Source organism: Sapajus apella, unplaced genomic scaffold (genome assembly GCF_009761245.1).
Source record: "Sapajus apella isolate SASKATOON/1434 unplaced genomic scaffold, GSC_monkey_1.0 scaffold6, whole genome shotgun sequence".
Taxonomy (NCBI): domain Eukaryota; kingdom Metazoa; phylum Chordata; class Mammalia; order Primates; family Cebidae; genus Sapajus; species Sapajus apella.
The window spans coordinates 18,176,201-18,195,787 of record NW_022436946.1 but is presented as its reverse complement, the minus strand read 5'-3'; the positions used below and the strand labels follow the sequence as shown (position 1 = coordinate 18,195,787).

At 36.8% G+C, this 19,587-nt stretch overlaps 1 protein-coding gene across 1 annotated transcript in view; it reads left to right on the top strand.

Moving 5' to 3' along the window:
* Positions 1-19,587, top strand: part of ENPP1 (ectonucleotide pyrophosphatase/phosphodiesterase 1) — an 84,640-nt gene that overhangs the window by 38,666 nt on the left and 26,387 nt on the right. Inside the window, exons 2-9 of the mRNA XM_032274761.1 lie at positions 5,297-5,369; positions 7,547-7,663; positions 8,686-8,811; positions 9,711-9,771; positions 12,513-12,610; positions 14,636-14,715; positions 15,942-16,061; positions 17,458-17,567. Of these exons, the coding sequence (XP_032130652.1) occupies positions 5,297-5,369; positions 7,547-7,663; positions 8,686-8,811; positions 9,711-9,771; positions 12,513-12,610; positions 14,636-14,715; positions 15,942-16,061; positions 17,458-17,567 (785 nt within the window). The remainder of the gene's footprint in view (positions 1-5,296; positions 5,370-7,546; positions 7,664-8,685; positions 8,812-9,710; positions 9,772-12,512; positions 12,611-14,635; positions 14,716-15,941; positions 16,062-17,457; positions 17,568-19,587) is intronic.

Here is a 19,587-nt window from a genome sequence, read left to right as displayed (position 1 = left end):
TAAGAGCTAATGATTTAGTTAACTAAACAAGCAGGAAACTCCAAATATTTCAAAAACTTTGCTTTTATTTTCTGTCTCCCGGTTTCTTGTTTTCTAAGATAAGATGTTTTCTATGGTTGCTTGGAAGATATTAAAATTTGAAAAATACCTAGATTGTTATGGAGATTAAAATGGATGGTAGATTATGACATTGATTAATTAAAGTGCTTTGGGAAGAAAATTCAAACTGAATTAGATTTCCCAACTCTGAAAATTGTTGAAGGGAAATTTCCTACTAAAAATCATTCTGGTTAGGTATTTTGTAACAGAGTAGTAGATATTCTAAATTTTGTCTTTTATGGATGTGACTATAAATGAGAAATGATTGTTTCTATTGTCATACTTTTATTTCAGTTCTGTGCTATGCCTCATGTTATGAAAGGTAAATCTAAGAACTTCTTTTTAACAATAAAGAGGTGATTTTTAATAGTCAACATGTGTCTTTGGCTACTTAACAGGAGGATAAAGAGCTGTATATAAACCATGTGTATTTTAAACCAATGGTTGCTATTTAAATGGGTCCTTACCACCTAGTTTTTCCATAGTAGTTTTCCTGTTCACCTAGTTCTCCTATTCAAATACCTGTATTCAATTGGTGCTGCCCCTTTGAGCCGTTCCACTCATGCCTTAATTCTCTTATCCCCTTTTGTTTTCTGTTTGCTCCATCTTTTCCTTTCCCAGGGCATGTCATCTTTTTTTTTTCTTTCCATTTTCCCACTTCCACTCCTAGAATTTTGGGCCATTCAGCTTTGTTACATTCCATGATTTCAGATTAAGGTGGGTTCCCAGAGCTTGAGAGTTTCTTTATTCTTCCCTCGTTGACAGTCTTCATTGTCCCCACTGGTTTATTGCCATCTTTCACATGGGATGCCCTAAGCCCTCTCTATTCCTTCCACACTCTCATCCAGATGTTTTTTACTTGGACAAGACGATCAAAGAGGTTGATTATCAGTTGTTTCTAGCTTCTTATTGTTATACCTTAGTTTGGTTTTTGTGTGTATGTGGTTTGTGTGTCTGTGTGTGTGTGTGTGTGTGTGTGTGTGTATCTTCCTCTCAGCCTTCTGACATGCCTATCTCTGAGGCTAACCCCCTGAGAGTATTTTATTGTATGGGTAAAACATGACTTGTTCAGCCAGTTTCCTTAAAATGAGCTTAGGTCATTTCTAGGTTGGTTGGTTTGTTTTTTGTATGAATACAGTTTTGAAATGAACACCCTTGGACAACTATTTTGCCCCCTTGTAAGAGTACAGGCAGTACTATCTTTGCATAATTCTCTGACATGTACAATTTTAGTTACCATAGTTTTATTAAATAAAACCAGTTCCCAACAACATAGTTCAAATTTCATTTACCAAGGTATATTAACTGTGAGTAATTGCGTAAAGTACAAACTTTGCTGCTAGCTCATCAGTCCACAAATTACTGTGCAAACAGCAAGTGCAAATTTTGGTCAGTTACCAGTTGCATCATTTCTTTCAAAGTCTTATCAGTGAATAGCCCTTAGGTACCATTTAGTCATTTCATGCACAGACAGCAAAGCATGTGGTTGTGTTGTTGCTTTGTCTCGGAGGTGAACTTAATGACATTTTCTAAAAGTGGATCACTGAAAAAGTAAATGGACTGATAATGAAAGTGTAGTAAAGAAAAGAAAAAATAAGAATGCTGAAAGTGAAATTGACGTCAAATGTAAATGGATTTGTGGAAGAAACAGCTAACCATAGGAATGCTAATACTGCCATGATGCAATAGACTCCATATATGAAGCCAGCGGAAATCTAGTGAAGCTGAATTTTTTGACATGAGGAGAGTAGTTGTGAGAAAAAGAGTGAAGATATCCCAGAGGAAGTGACACTGGCACAAAACTTCCTCTTGGAGACATTTCATAATGTTGAAAGTGCAAAGGTTACATTAAAACATTGGAAACTGATCTAAACTTAGAAAGGAATACGGAATATGACAATTCTCCAAGGCAGAGAAAATATTCTCACTCTGTATTGTGAGTTATGTGATAATGAGAAGAAGGTAAATACCGTTTGGAGTATTCTAAATAAGTTTTACAGATAAATACAATTTCAATTCTTCATGTTTTAAGTTTTAAATTATAATAAAATATAGATGTTTTACTGTGTTTTATTTTCTTGTACATTTATAATTGACAGTAAAACAGTTTTTTGTTTGTTTTGTTTTGTTTTGTTTTGTTTTGTTTTTTGAGCATCTCGCTCTGTTGCCCGGGCTGGAGTATAGTGGCCTGATCTCTGCTCACTGCAACCTCTGTCTCCCTGGTTCAAGTGATTCTCCTGTGTGAGCCTCCCAAGCAGCTGGGTTTATAGGCGGGCACCACCATGCTGGGCTAATTTTTTGTATTTTTAGTGGAGATGGGGTTTTACCATGTTGACCAGGCTGGTCTCGAACTTCTGGCCTCAAGTGATCCACCTCTTTCAGCCTCCCAGAGTGCTGGGATTACAGGCATAAGCCAACTCTCCTGGTGTGTTTGATGGACCTTTTTAGACATTGTCTTTTCATAGAGTTGTGTTGCAACAGGAGAAGCCTCGAGAAACAGACCTCTCAAACACCTAACTGGGAAGGAAGGGGTGATTTATTTGGCCAGGAGCAAGGTGGCATAGTTGCTTAACAGTCAAGCTTGTTCAACAAAGGAAACCTCTTATATAGGCTTATAACTCTAGATATTACATGTGAAAGGGTCTTGGGTTTACAGTTTTAGAAATTGCATGTGAAAGGGTCTTGGCCTTACAGCTCTAGAATTTACATGTGAAAGGGTCTTGGGCTTAGGAGTAGGCTTGGGGTATAGTGACTTTGGTGGGGGTTTGAGCCTGTGTAAGTAAACAATGCCTTCTGGAAAGATTCCTCCACACCATGCCTGCCACCTATAGGAGGGTGATTAGGGTGGCCCAGTCTGCCAGCCTTTACTTCCATTGAAATGCAGTGTGGAAGTCAAGCGGGGGATGGTCTTAGATGCTTAAGGGCGATTAAGGGTCTCCTCCCTCAATGTCAGTTTATACCACCATCAGAGGTTTAGGAAAATCCATACTGTTCTCTTCTGATACCTTGTTCTGCTTATTTGCCCATGTTAACTTACTTGTTCAAGCTCTTCCTCTGATACCTCCTTGTTTCTTGTTTAATGAACAAAAACACATGTTTTTGTATCCTTAAAAAAAGGCTAACCTTTTGCTCTCTTTGCAAAAATGCTTGCTTTCCTTTATCCATTTTATTTTGAAGTAAGTTAGAACGGCTGCCTCATTTTTCTTACCATTCACTTCCTCTTAAGTCTCTGCAGTCACTTGACAGTAGGCACCTTGAGAGCAGATGGCATGTTTCCAGTATGTTGTCCGTGCTTGATATTCTTCATTTGATGGAATGAATTCATAAAAGCCTCCACGCATCATCCACTTGGTCCTATTCACCCATTCCTCCCGTCTCTATGATCTCTTCAACTTACCTTTCCAGAAATGCTACAACAGCTTTCCATACTTCCACCCTTCGTCCATTCCCCTTTGCATTTTCTTGGTTCCTGCTAGGATAGGCTGCTCATTATCCATCTGCCACCTTCCACATGCCTGCCTTCTTGGAACCCTTCTTTATGCTGTGCTTTCTCCTCGAAGCTTGCTGTGTTTTGTCCTCTCTTCCCTTCCTCCAATTCTGCCTGGCAACATCATTTTCCCCCATTCAGGGCTATGCTAAGGGCCTGCTCCAGGAAATGCTTTGTGATCTCCCTGACCCCAGCCACCCCAACCTTTCCCCTTCTTTAAACAACTGTAGAACTTTGCAGCTGGTTTGTGGGGTCTACCAAATATGGGCCACTGATGCTGCTGTTTTTAACTTCTCTGACCCAAATAGAAACTCCTTGAGCTAGCTCTTATTTTTTCCTTCAGCGTATAACAGTCTTTGCGCATCATTGGTACTCAATTAATATTTTATTGAAGTGCCTTGTAATCTGACATTCCAGGGAGCTTTCAAGGAAACTTGTCGCACTGAAAAAAATTGAGGAATGTTTTGTGGGTTATTCCGTTCCTTTGTCTTCTAACTCATAGAAGTTCTGGCATGGTTCTTCGGGGTTGTAGCGTGTGTCCACTTATTTTAAAATGTCAAAGGCCAGAAGAGGGAGAATGAGAAAGTGGCAAAGTGTTAGCACTGGAAAGATGTTTACAGATCATGTAATCCAACCCTTAATTTTTTTTTTTTTTTTTTTTTTGAGACGGAGTTTCACTCTTGTTGCCCAGGCTGGAGTGCAATGGCGCGATCTTGGCTCACCGCAACCTCCGCCTCCTGGGTTCAGGCAATTCTCCTGCCTCAGCCTCCTGAGTAGCTGGGATTACAGGCATGAGCCACCATGCCCAGCTGATTTTTTGTATTTTTAGTAGAGACGGGGTTTCACTATGTTGACCAGGATGGTCTCGATCTCTTGACCTCGTGATCCACCCGCCTCGGCCTCCCAAAGTGCTGGGATTACAGGCGCCCTTAAATTTTATAGCTGAATAAACTGGTGTCTGGAAAGCTTAAGCGTCCTGCCTGAAATCACACAACAAGTGTGTTGAACATTTGGTCTGGGAGGTTGTCAGCTGACCCTCTTCAGGTCTTGTTCCCACAGATGCCACAGTACGTGTGAGGATGTTATGTTTGGGTTTGTGTAGAACTGTTAAAAGAGGCATATAATAATAGTCTCACATATTGCCTTTAATGGATTAATAAATAGGAAATTCAGACTCTAAATAGGATTTTCTCTCTCTTTCCCTTAATTATAATTTTTCTGACTAATTTATTTATACTAACTTGGAGAGTTTCTAATTACATTAACATTGGATGGTTTAGAATGGTTGGTTGACATTTGAGAAAACTTTTTATTGAAGTATAAAATGCTTTTCAAGAATGTATACAAATCACAAGTGTATAATTGGAATTTTCAAAAAGCGAACACATCTACGTGATTAACACCCAGATTGAAAAAAAGAACAGCACCAACAAGTTTAGAAGCATTTAAAGCAATAAAACATTTAGAGAAATAGAAGGATTTTGAAACTATATAAGGCCAGGCACAGTGGCTCTTGCCTATAATCCCAGCACTTTGGGAGGCTGAATCAGGAAGATCACTTGATGCTAGGGGTTCAAGGTTACAGTGAACTATAATCGTGCCACTGTACCCTAGCCTGGGCAACAGAGTAAGATTCTATCTCTAAAAATATAAAATAAATAAAATATTTAAAAAAAATAAACCATATAATTTTCTCTTTTCTCCCTACAGGTATTGTCAGTATGTGTGTTAACAACAATACTTGGTTGTATATTTGGGCTGAAACCAAGCTGTGCCAAAGAAGGTAATTAATCGTGTGTGTGTGTGTATGTGTGTGTGTGTGTGTGTGTGTGTGTGCGCGCGCGCACAGTCTTATTAAGAATGTGATTAGAGGTAAACATCATCTCCTATTCCTATGGGTACTCCATAGATACTATAAATTCAATGCTGGTTTGGGCTTTCTTCTTGAAGCTTTTGTATTAGCCATATAAAATTCTACCTACAAAACTTATGAACCATTATCACAAAACAAGGAGGAGGGGCTATGACCAACCAACAAACAAACATCTTGAAATAATAAAAAAAATTAAGAATGAATAAGCAGGCATGGCTGGGTGTTTGGATGATGTGGCCCTGGAGCTCTTGCTCCCTGACTTCCTTCAGGGACTTGGAGGATGTTCTTTACCCTTCTTTTCCCCTAACGAGTTAGTTGCTGAAGCAGCCCGGTAGGTTACTAGGTGACCAGTTATTACCCCTGGGCAACTAGAAAGTTATTAGTACATGCTTTCAAGGTTTTTAAAATTGCAGATACTGGTTATTTGAAAGCCATAGTAATGTTTTTTTAAATTCTAGATATATAGTTCTTTCTTTCCATCAGTTGCAGAAATCTATCCAGCATTGACAAAATTACAATAAATAATTCAACTGGATCACAGTAAATAGTAGTGGCTATTATTTTGTCTTTGAGGTAGTCCCCCCCCAACCCCTCGCAATAAAATCATTGATGGTCATCCTAGAGTATTCAGTTTTGAAAATTGAACAGATTCTTCTGTTTAGCTATTCTGGGATTGTAATATTAATTATTAAAAAATATTAGTGGTTATTAAGCTATCATGTACTGTTGAAAGGTAGTAATTTTATGTATTCAATCAGTAAACTATTCAGAACACACGTATCTAAGTTTAACCAAAGTAGAAAGTTACAGACTTTAGTGTTTATATATGTCGTCTTTTAGCATGAAGTGATTCAATTCCAAGTTGACACAAACAAATGAAGGATTGAAAAGTAGCAATTTTAATCCAAGCCCAACAAAGCATGCATTACGTTTTAAAAAATTATTAGGTACATATTAATGAGCTGCAAATAATAGCTATTATTCTAATAGCCTTCCTCGACCCCCACTCCAGGTCAGGAAAGTTTGTATTTCTGAAATTATTATTGTTACTTCATCTTCTTAAAATTGCTTGATTTCCCAGTATCAAGTGAGAGTTAAATTCCATGCCAGTGTCTTTGGGTCAGAACACCATTAAAGTCAAGAACTAAGATTATTTCTTTTTTGTTGTTGTTAGATGTCCGTTATTTTCCATGTGTTCCATTCTTTCTTCTTTTTCTCACTGTCCTAGTTTTCTAGGACTTCACTGAAACCTGGTTTGTTAAGGTATCTAGTAATGAACTTCAACAGTAAAATTGTTGTTTGTCATGAACAGTATTTTCCTCCAATATCTGCCATTTATTCATTTAGCTATGTGATGTGCAACTGGCTGGGTATTAGGGCTACAACATGCGGGGCAAAGGCCAGATGTGGTCTTTGCTGTCTAACTGGGATAGTAACCAAATAAGCTAGTTACATGTGGAATTAAGTGATTGAGGGGAAGGACCAGGTTTTATATGAGCTTTAAAAAATGGAAATCAGGCCTAGCTGGGGAACTAGGAAAGCTTTTTAGAGGGAGCCAGGCTGAATCTAAAGATGAAATGGGTGTTTTAGGTCAGGGAGGGAAGAGCAGTGCCAAGGAAAATGTTCTGGCAAACCTGCTGCTGCTTTACACCAAGATTGAGAGTGAGGCAGGCTAGGTCATCTGTCCCTTTCTAAAATATTCGTAATCACTTCTAAAAAAATTCCTTTCTCACATTTTGAAATTTTAGGGAACCCCATGCCTGCTTAAGCTAACTTTTTCATAGCATAAAACATTCAGAACAAGCCTTTATTCTGACTTTATCACACCATAGGTATTTAAGTCTTATCAGACCCAGTAAGGTAAAAAATAATAAAGTGATCTTTCTTTCCTACATCAGGAGATAAAAATCAGAAACTGGGTACATCAGGTTACTTTCTGTTTGCATCGCTTTTTGTATGTATTTGTGAAAAGATTTTTGGGTCCCTTTGTTACTCTATCTGTATTTTCTAAAGCGGTTTGAATTTTGTTGATGTTTGTTTTGAATTATATAATGATTAGAAACTAACTTACTGTTCAATATTTTCAGTTAAAAGTTGCAAAGGTCGCTGTTTTGAGAGAACATTTGGGAACTGTCGCTGTGATGTTGCTTGTGTTGAGCTTGGAAACTGCTGTTTAGATTACCAGGAGACGTGTATAGAGCCAGGTATGGATGTGCAGGGAAAAAATGGAGTTATGGTCATTAGAAAAAGATCAAGAAAAGTTCTGTGTCTTGCAGGTATACGATTTTTTTTTTTTTTTTTTAGTTTAGCATATGTACATATTTTGACATTAGCTTTTATATTTTCTTTCAACAGTTCCTTGAGAGAAAAATTTATAGAATTTCTTTGTTAAACATTTTGTAGATAGCAAAACTTTGCCTGTTTTTAATGTATGCTGTAAGCCTTTGTAGTCTAATTTGCACTTAAATTCTAAAAGCCTGCTTGAATATAGAAGTATTTTCATTTTGGTTTTCTGACAGTAAGAGATCTTATCTGATCATCTATACTTTTAAAAATACAACTATCAGAATTTGAGAATTTTCTCAGTTAGATTTGGACTTCACTGTATATGACATGGAATAATACTTAAATGAGACAGATTTATTTATTTTTCATTAGTTTTTATTTTTTAAAGACAAGGACTTTTTCTGTCACCCAGGCTGGAGAGCAGTTGCTCAATCATGGCTCATTGCAACCTTGAACTCCTGGGCTCAAGAGATCCTCCTGCCTCAGCCTCCCAAGTAGCTGAAACTACAGGCTCCCACCATTGTGCCCAGCTAATTTTAAAAATTTTTGTAGAGATGAGGTCTCACTACCTTGCCGAGGTTGATCTCAAACCCCTGGCCTCAAGAAATCCTCTTACCTTGGCCTGAGAGTTAGACCTAGATTAAATTTTAGCAGGTGAAAGAAGCCAAGCCTACATATGAATTGTATAATGTTAAGGTGTGTCTAAATTTGAAAATGACAAAATTCTGGAGTTTTAATGAAATAATAGTAATTGTTTCCTACATGTTTTACCCCATTAGGTCAGAGTGGCCCTGGTAGTGGCTGATTCTGTGAGTGATTAAGAGCTGTGAAATGGTTCATTGTTGCTCATGGATCATACTCAGGAGTTCAGCAATTCTGTGTTCACTCTGGACATGTTGAATTTTAGACATGAAACACATTTTGCTGTTGTTTTTTCTAGAACATATATGGACTTGCAACAAATTCAGGTGTGGTGAGAAAAGGTTGACCAGAAGCCTCTGTGCCTGTTCGGATGACTGCAAGGACCAAGGGGACTGCTGCATCAACTACAGTTCTGTGTGTCAAGGTCAGGTGCTCGTTGGGTTCTGCAGCAGCCTGGCATCTTCCAACATCTTAGCTGGGTTTTACATAGGTGTTATCTTTTATGTTAGGAGTCATGGTTATTAGCCAACTATATTAGCTGAAAAAAATACTTTCAAAACTTTTTATTAAAGAAACTTTTAAATATATCCATGGGGAGAGAGAGTATGTAATGAACATTATACCCATCACCCAGCTTAATAATTATTATTATGGACACATGGCCAATCTTATTTTATCTATAGCCATTCATTCTCCTGCCTTATGTTATTTTGATAATAACAGCATACGTAAGGCTGTATTTGTGGAAAGATCACTCTTACAGTCCTGGCTGACTTTTATGTCCCAGCTTCCCTCCTAGTAAATAGAGACACTGTCTGCTGTGCATTTAGAGAGTCGATGTGAAATTTTTTAGAAAGATTCGAGGGCATTTTGTAAGGTGATGCTATTATGATGCTTGTCCAGGTATTATTATTATTTTTTTCAAATTTCTTGACAGAACCTGACTCTATATGAGAGAGAACTAAGACATTAAAATACCAAGGACTTTGATGAGTGGATAGAAGGAGAGGGTTGTACATTTTGGCTGAAAATAATAAGAATTTGAAATTGAAAACGATACTTTTAAGTTCTCACAAATACAGTAGTGTGTTTTAGCCTTACAATTTTGCATCCATTTTTAATTCCTGACATCAACTAACTCTTTTTTTGAAACAGACTAATTCTCTTCATTGATTATACACGTCTAGAGTCATGTCCCATGTTATCTATCGATCTGTTCACGTACTTTGCTTTTGGAATCTGCCTTAATGTGTCTCACAAGCATCATAATTATTATTATGTGAAATGTGTTCAATTCATTTTATTTTCTTGAAAATATTCTAGGTGAAAAAAGTTGGGTAGAAGAACCATGTGAGAACATTAATGAGCCACAGTGCCCAGCAGGGTAAGATTATATTCTGAGGTATTATTGCTTCTTTTTTAGGAGTACAGTATCATTTTTTTCTCTTTCCAAATTAAGATGATAAAAATAATAAAATCACTGGTTTTTTATACATTACAGGTTGAGCATCCTTAATCTAAAATATGTGGTATGAGAACTGTTCTGGATTTTGGATATTTTTGGATTTTGGGATATTTGTGTTATGCCAGTTTGAGCATCTCAAATCTGAAAATGCCAGATGCTCCAGTGAGCACTTCCTTTAAACATCATGTCAGTGTTCAAAAGTTTTGGATTTGGAAGCATTTGAGATTTCCCAGATTTTCAGATTTGGGATGCCCAGCCTGTATTTTTAGCCCGATCTTGTATTTGGCGATGGCTGTATAGAGATGATTATGGAGTTATCCCTATTCTGGAGTTTATGGAAAAGAGAGGCCATGAATAGTTAGTCCTTAGTACTGATGAATGCTAGATAGAAATATTTGCATTTTTCTTTGTAGGAAGGAAGGATCTTTACTTTCATTTGGAGTTTTGAGAGCTGTTAAACTTGTAGAAAATTTAGCTTTTTCTTTTCTTTTCTTTGTATTTTGGTCCATTTATGCATTTTCCGGATAGACAACCTGTTTGTGAGAGATGATACATTTTTAAAAATAGTTCATTTTTTTTGTCCTTCAAACATTTTGTACAGGGTCTTCCATATATGATACCATCAAAAAGAGTGTGTGTGGAATTAAAGGGTGAAAATTTACTTAAAGGTGTTAGGTGTATTTATCCTTGTTCCATTTGAGGTCTACCATCTCATAAATTTGAATTATTCATTTTCAGAAATAAATTTTTACCTCTTTAAAATGGTAGTTTTTCCAGACTAGTAAAATTTTTAAAGCTGTATTTTAGTTCATTTTGTTCATGTATATAATTTTTGTTATATGTTTTCTTTTTTTTTCTTTCGGAAGGAAGAGTACTTTTTGAATTAAATAAACAGTAGCAACAGCAGCAAAAACTAAACCTTAACCAAATAATTTCATCAGAAGAGACTTTTTTTAAGGAAAACTTTTCATATACTCTAAACTGTCTTTTAAGACCAAGTAGGGCATGTGAGACTTAGTGAATTTTGACTCTTTTTCTTCTAAATATTGCTCATTATTTTTCATTTTTAATGCTGAATCTTTTAGTGGAAAACATAACCCTTTCTTTACAAAAAGATTGTAAGTTAGAACACTTATTATTACACTAGAAAATTTACCAGTACGTTTACCTGATGGCCCTCTAAACTGCTTTAATGATTTCTGTTGATTGAATAAAACTAGTTTTATATAGCTTTATATGGACCATTAAGACTATATACACTGATTCTAGAGAGTCTCTCGGTAGAGCTATGTTACAGGCAGTAGCTAGTGAAAACCGTATAAAAATTTTCTCCTTGTGGGGTTGCTTTTGTGTTTTTGAATGCGGGTAAGGTGGGAGCAGGCAGGGTTAAAAAGGCAAGGTTAGGTATTTGCTGTCACATTTTAAATTTGCTGAGTAAACTTTCAGTGGAAAGTTTTTTCACAGTTATCCAGTGTTATATAAGTTCTCTACCACCTACCACGTATCATTAGATGCTGCAAAATTTCTGAGCCATGGCTGTGTTGGGGTAGCCAGGTAGCTGTTGTCCATAGCTATTCTCATTTGCCAAGTATATTAGCATCCTATGTGGTTTTTGGTCTCCACTTTGGATTTCCACATTGCACATTAACTCTTTGTAGATGTATGTATGCATTGTTGAATCCTCATTGTTTGATCATTCCCAGCTTGGAATTATTTCTTTGTTGTTTATATATTTAAATGTAGTATCTCTCAAACTTTTGTATTAAGTATTTATATCTTTTAAATATATTAAGCCTAAAAGTACAGTATATAGGCTGGGTATGGTGGCTCACACCTGTCATCCTAACACTTTGGGAGGCTGAGGTGGGAAGATTGCTTGAGCCTAGGAGTTCGAGACCAGCCTGGGCAACATAGTGAGACCTCATCTCTACAAAAAAAAGAATTAAAAAATTAGCCAGGCTGGTGGTACATGTTTGTAGTCCCAGCTACTTAGGAGGCTGAGGCAGGAGGATAGCTTGAACCCAGGAGGTTGGCGCTGCAGTGAGCTGTGATGGCGCCACTGCATTGCAGCCTGAGCAACAGAGCGAGACCCTGTCTCAAAAGTAAAATAAAAATAAACTGCTAAAATAAATTAAATAATAAAATAGTGTATAATGTATACTGTATGCAGTACTATTTACTATATTAGAGACCATATCAGAAAGTGATGGTACAGGAAAAAATATTTATGGAAATAAATATTTCCATAATATAGATGTCTAAAATATAATGTAGAAAATGCTGTTTTTTTAATTTGTTCATTTTCCTGCAAATTGGGAAAATACTGTTATATTTTAGTAGCAATTGGTTTAGTAGCAATTTTTGGGAACAGCAGGAACCATGAATGATGTTCTTTGTATGGTGCCTCAAAATGATATGAACGCTTAAAATATACTATTTGATGATATATATGTATTATGAAATTACAGAGCTTGTATATAAATGTAAATGCTTGTGAAATATCGTTTATAAATATGCTTGCCGAGCTTTAGTTTTCTTTAGATCACACAGACCTTAACGGAAAATCTTCACGGGACCTCTGCCCAGAAGGGAATACATCTTCATTGGATATGTCTTCTCTTTGCTTTTTAAACATTTTTTTTTTCTTTTTTATTGCCCAGGTTTGAAACGCCTCCTACCCTTTTATTTTCTTTGGATGGATTCAGGGCAGAATATTTACACACTTGGGGTGGACTTCTTCCTGTTATTAGCAAACTAAGTGAGTAACTTCAGAGTTTACTGCTGGAATATCACAATTTCAGTGAGATAGACTAGGTAGGCAGTCTTTCTTGGAAAAGTACTGGCAGAACCTAACTGTTTCACTGGTGATGAGGCACTTAACCTTTAATAGTGTGATTACTCTGAAGCTGCCCTTCAAATACTTCTAAGTTAATATGGTTTCTTAGACTTTTAACCTTTGGTCACTTTTATATGTATTTATTCTTTCTCAGAATTTTGAATTCCTTGTGAAAAAGTCCCTTATTTATTTATTTATTTATTTTACAAATGTTATTATTATTTATGTGCCATATTGGCTCACTATAACCTCTGCCTCTCAGGTTCAAGCTATTCTTGTGCCTCAGTCTCCCAAGTAACTGGGATTAAAGGCATGTGACACCATACCTAGCTAATTTTGGTGTTTTTAGTAGAGACAGGGTTTTGCCATGTTGCCTAGGCTGGTCTCAAACTCCTGAGCTCAACCAATCTGCCCCACTTGGCCTCCCAAAGTGCTGGGATTACAGGTGTGAGCCACCATGCCTGGCCTTATTTTACAAATATTTTATTTCAAAAATAGAATTTCAAAAACTAAAGGTTATTTTTGAGATGTTACCAGTTCAGACATAGAATATTTGTCAGTTATCCTGTATTCTCCTTTGGATTGAATTGGACTCTTCCAATGTTTTTAAATCCCAATCAAGCCTTAATTAAATGGTTTTTCTATAAATTTCCCATGAAATAGAATGGTCTTTTCTTAATATTGAAGCCAGCGTTTTAAATCACGTTAACAACCTTTAAGCAACTACAGTGTAATACTGGACTAAAATGAAAGTAAGTAAATACAGTTACTTTAGCTTTTTGTGGAATTCTAAAATATTATTTAACAGATTCGAGTATGTGAGTTGCTTTAAACATTAAGGTCACTCTCTGTAAATTCATATGTATGTCATTATGCTTGTCTTACGAAGTGACACGATAATTTTGGGAGAGTTTTAAAAATTTTTAGTTTTTAATTTCTACATGGAAGATTTTTTTTTTTCTTTTTCTAAATATTTTGCATAAAAAGGCTTTAACTTTGCATAGACAAAACTGTGTTCTTCCCAGCAGGCCCATGGCCTTTGAAGTGTAAATACAGCCCTTTGCTACCATTATCAGGAGAGCTTGTCTCCATGGTGCCAAATGTGGCATCCTGACTTTAGAGTTAAGGAGCTGGGGGTACCTCTATATGAAGTTTAAAATAAATCAATAAACAATGAGCCCAAGCCCTAGCTTTGAAGAATTAGGGCATGTATCCTGTAGTTCTGAACTGCTAGAAGGCAGTGAGATATACAGACATATGCCAATCTGAGGGACATTTTTAGGCAATGGAGCTTTGAATGATAGAATCATTAGTTATGTGTTCCCTCCTCAATAGTAGAGGCAGGAGAAAAAGAAAAGGAATAAGGTACTAGAACTAGATCAGCAGAGGATCAGGAATAATCGGACTTCTGGGCATTCTTGGACTTGAAGCCACAAAATGCCTTTTGTCTTTAAAGCAGCTGAGTTTGTCCAAGGTTAGCTGGTTCTAGGTCTACGGCCTGGGACACTGTCTTCCCAGTTACTCCTTCACCCTTGTTTTAATTTATAGACTTAGCTACTAGTTCAGTTTTCTTTTTCTAGCTCTTATAATTTAGGTATTTGACCGCTAAGTAGTATCAGAGAATTTGCATCATTTTATTACAACTCACATGCATCATTTTATTATAACTTGTTCATCTTGAATGAAGTAATGTTATGGGTAAGTATAGGATCAATATCTAATTGGCTTCATTATTTTAATGTTTTTCTGAGAAATGAGGTCATCTTTAACATTGAATTGTATCCACAGTGTTGCTTTATAATTCATCCTGAATTTTTATCTGATTAAAATCCCTCCTCGGCTAACTTTTTATTTTACATGGTTTAGACTGCTGTGGTACCACCACTAAATGAGGTAAGCCGATTGTCGTATGTGTCTAATAACAATGTTTATTTTTTTCCCTTCTAGAGAAGTGTGGAACATATACTAAAAACATGAGACCAGTATATCCAACAAAAACGTTTCCCAATCACTACAGCATTGTCACTGTAAGCTCAGCATTTCAACTTTGATCTCTTTGTAGAAGTGAGATGGAATTGTAACATTTTTTTTGAGGGGATAGATTTAAGATCAAAGAAAAACAACTTGTTTTCCAATATGTAGTTAAGCAAAGAAACCGAGGTTCTGATCTTTGCTCTGCCATGAACTAGCTGAAAGTGGCTTTGGAAAGGTCACTTTACCTGCTGGGTCTCCATTTTCTCATCTGTGAAAAGAGATGGCTCAAGACCTCAAGAAATGATTTCCTGGTTTCCTTTCAGTGTTAAGATTTTCTGATTCTTGTATCTTAGTTTTTTGGCTTATTTTATTTGAGCCAAAAAACAGTCCCAAACTCCTGTGTTCGCAACTTGTCTTTCCAATCATCTTGATGATGAATTTAAGCAAGCCACTTTGCCTGACTCCAAATAGGATTACAGTACTGTTTTTGTTTCAAAGTTTCCAGATTTAATTTGAGTCAAGTAAAACAGTAGAACTCATTAAGCTTTAGAATTGAGGCCAGAAAATTAGTATGTTAGCTTATATTGATGCAGGCTACTCTGGGACCCCGCCAAAAGAGGAATTTGTTCTGCAGAAATGCTTTACTCACAATTTAAAAAAACAGCAGTATTGTTTTCAAAATTTGAGAGGCTGCAGGCTTTTTTTGTTTGTTTTGTTTTTGTTTTTGTTTTTGAGACAGAGTATCACTCTGTTGCCAGGCTAGAGTGCAGTGGCACGATCTTGGCTCACTGCAACCTCTGCCTCCTGGGTTCAAGCATTTCTCCTGCTTCAGCCTCCCAGGTAGCTGGGACTATAGGTGTGCACCACCACACCCAGCTAATTTTTATATATTTAGTAGAGACAGGGTTTCACCTTGTTGGCCAGGATGGTCTTGATCTCTTGACCTCATGATCTGCCCACCTCAGCCTCCCAAAGTGCTGGGATTACAGGCATGAGCCACCGCGCCCAGCCGAGGCTGCCTTTTTTATATAGATCTTTATCCTTAGTATTACTGACTTATTTTCTCCTATTACATAGTTTAAATCACAAATACAATATAAAATCTTAAGTGGTTGATTGTATTTTGACATTACCCGATTGTTTTGTTTTTCTTTCCTTAAACTGACTATAATTCCATGTGGCTTCAGTTATCAGTTTCTCTTGGATGATTTTTTTCTGTGACTTTATTTAACGTTAAATAAACTCAGAAATTGCATAAAATCTGTTTTATCTTTTTTAGGGATTGTATCCAGAATCTCATGGCATAATTGACAATAAAATGTATGATCCCAAAATGAATGCTTCCTTTTCACTTAAAAGTAAAGAGAAATTTAATCCTGAGTGGTACAAAGGAGAACCGGTGAGTTCTTTGTTTTATCTACTAAAATAGTTTGTTATTCTCATCTTTTCCAATCAGAGTAAAATAACCAGATTCTCTGGAGCTTTTAATAACCTATTTCATTTAGTGTATCTGTGGCCATTCTTTTGTAAATGGAGATGAATGCTGATAATCCTAAACATAACTTATATAATTGTGTAAAAGGAGGGTAGTTTATTTCAGAGGTGGATTTGGGTTGTGCTGGGCCATTTTTCTTTTCTGATCAATTCTTCTACCAGAAGCAGATAGCAGTAATATAGGGAGATTACTGTAAAAAATCTTCCCATATTACTGCTATCTGCCTCTGGTAGAAGAAAAACTAGAATCTACACAAAACTACACTGTTTTTGTAGTTTTGACCTACACAAAACTACACTGCTTTTGAAAGCCTTGGTTTTATTTACATGTGCTAATTTAGGAGATTTTTTTCTAATTGTGATTTAGCTGTGTTCTCATTGTTTTACTTTTTAAAATTGTCACAATAATTATATAGGTTCTATTTAACTAATCATAGTATTCCTCTTAGAAAGACAAACAGCATGATAGTTAGTTTGCAGGTTATTAATTCAAATTTTAGCTCTGACGTTTAAGGCTGTGTGTCTTTGGACAAATCATTCTGTCTCTGCCTCTGTTTTATCATATCCATACTGTAGATAATACTGTTTACTACTTTGTAGGATTATTGTGAGGATTATGTGAATTAATAATGTAGCGTACTTGTAGGAATACTATTTAGAGCCATGATTGGAAATAATAAGTGCTTAATAAATGTTAGTCACAGCTGGGTGTCGTGGCGGATGCCTGTAATCCCAGCGCTTTGGGATGATGAGAAGGGTGGATCACCTGAGGTTGGGAGTTCGACACCAGCCTGACCAACAAGAAGAAACGCCATCTCTATTAAAAATACAAAATTTGCTGGGTGTGGTGGTGCATGCCTGTAATCCCAGATATTCAGGAGGCTGAGGCAGGAGAATCGCTTGAAATTTGCAGGGGGTGGTTGCAGTGAGCCGAGATGGTGCCATTGCACTCCAGCCTGGACAACAAGAGCAAAACTTCATCTCAAAAAAAAAAAAAAAAAAGTTAGTTACGTACACAGAGATCTTAGCAAATTAAAGACATGTATATTCGTGAATTTTTTCTTTCAAGAGGAATCTGTTAATTAGGGTTCTAGCTCCAAAAGTTACAGGAGTTAATCTCTGACTATTTAATAACCTGTTGCTGCTTAAGAGTCATATGTCATAGTTCTTGTGATCTAAGTGCTGAAGCTCGTTGACCTTGCGCTATAGACAAGGAATGTGTTGGTATTGCATGAACACATATTTTCCTAAGAGAGGAATGTTTGCATGATTTCTTAATTTTCCTTCATTATCTGCTCCAGATTTGGCTCACTGCTAAGTATCAAGGCCTCAAGTCTGGCACATTTTTCTGGCCAGGATCAGATGTGGAAATTAATGGAATTTTCCCAGACATCTATAAAATGTATAATGGGTATGTAAAATGAACTTTTTCTAGAATCTGTAACATAGAACAGCTAATTCTTACGTAATCGCCTTTTTATTGAATCCTAAGCTTTAGCGTTTGAGTGATATGATGACTGAAAAATGAGAACTGAAGAACTCTTTCTCCAGGAGTTTAGATGGATGGTAAATGGACAGTGAAACTAGACAAGTGTTTTCTAGAGCCTTTCTAGAAACACTGATAACGTGTTTAGTTCAGATCTCTGGGCAAGTATGAAAAATGAGATCATGATGAAGGTAGCCATCTGGGAATGGAGGTACCGCACATCTTAACTCTAGAAAGAGAAAGAACTGTAACTGCCCAAGAGGTTCACTTTGTATACTTCCTAGACAGAGTGGGTTTATCAAGAGAGGAGAATTGCATTGGAAAAAATGTAATTCATGCAGGGCCAGCTATGTGGGAAACCAGCGTTTTAATATTACTCAAATCAGCCTTCCTGAGCATTTTGGGATACAAAGTTTTAAGGGTAATTTGGCAGATAGGAGTTTGGGAAGTAGTGAGTGCTGATGGGTCGGGTTGGAGATGGAATCATAGGGGGTCGAGTGAGTTTTTCTTGCTGTCTCCTGTTTTTGGGTGGGATTGCAGAACTGGTTGAACCAGATTACCAGTCTGGGTGGTGTCAGCTGGTGCATGGACTGCGGGATCTGCAAAATATCGCAGGCACTAATCTTAGGTTTTACACTAGTGATGTTATTCTCAAGAGCAATTTGGGGAAGTTCAGACTATTACAGCTGGAGGCTGCATGTCCCCTAAACCATACTTTCTGATCTTGTAGCTTTGTTAGTCACATTAAGGTAGACCGGTCCCCAGGGCAAGAAGGGGATTTTTTTTGGCGGGGGTGGGGTGGGGGAAGAGCTATTACCAATTTTGTGTCAGAGTTAAACTAGGAACTAAATTCCTTCCAAAGGTTAGTTCAGCCTACGCCCAGGAATGAAAAAGGACAGCTTAAAGGTTAGAAGTAAGATGGAATTGGTTAGGTGTGATCTCTTTCACTGTCATAATTTCCTCAGTTACAATTTTTGTAAAGGTGTTTTCAGAACCAAGAGAAGGAAAAGATGAGTGTATTAAAGAGGACACAGGTGGGAATGATTTTCTGCTATTTAGCATCTATTGTGTTTGGAAATACTATTTAAAAGAAGATATTAATGGTACCTCTGATTTTCCATTTCTAAATTAATAAATATGCTTTCTAATGTAAGAAACTGATTAGAATAACCTCTTTGTGATATTTGAAATCCATGATGCATTGAGAAAAAACAAAAACTTTTTAATGAAAAAATTCCTTTGGGCCAATTTGAGCAAGATTACCAAAATAATTTTATTTATTTTAAAATTATAAAATCTCTATCACAAAATGAATACAACAAGGTGTTTAGAAGGGTGAACAGAAATTATCTTAAATCGCAGACAAAAAATGTATGGCAATTTTCCTTGTGATCTTATGCTAGTTTGTGTTCTTATGGTTTCCATGAGCACGGTGCAATGCTTCTTCTCCACTTTCTTATTTGTCACTGTTTTTACTCCATGGACAGTAATTAAGAGTTTATGGGCCAGGTGTGGTGGCTCAAGTAATCCCAGCACTTTGGGAGGCTGAGGCGGGCAGTTCGCCTGAGGTCAGGAGTTTGAGACCAGACTAGGCAACATGGTGAAACCCCATCTCTACTAAAATACAAACAAAAAAAAAAAATTAGCTGGGCGTGGTGATGCACACCTTTAGTCCCAGATACTCAGGAGTCTGAGTCAGGGTTATCACTCGAACTGGGAGGTGGAGGTTGCAGTGAACCAAGATCCACCACTGCACTGCAGCCTGGTGACAGAGTGGAACTCCGTCTCAAAAAAAACAAAGAGTTATGCACTAGGCATGGGGGATTCAAAGATTAATAGTATAGGGTCTCTGACTTTATAAGGTTTAGTAAAGTACACGACTAATTGTACTTGGGGTAGGGCAAGAACTCTGATTGGAAGTGTGTAAACAAAGCCAATGTCCAGA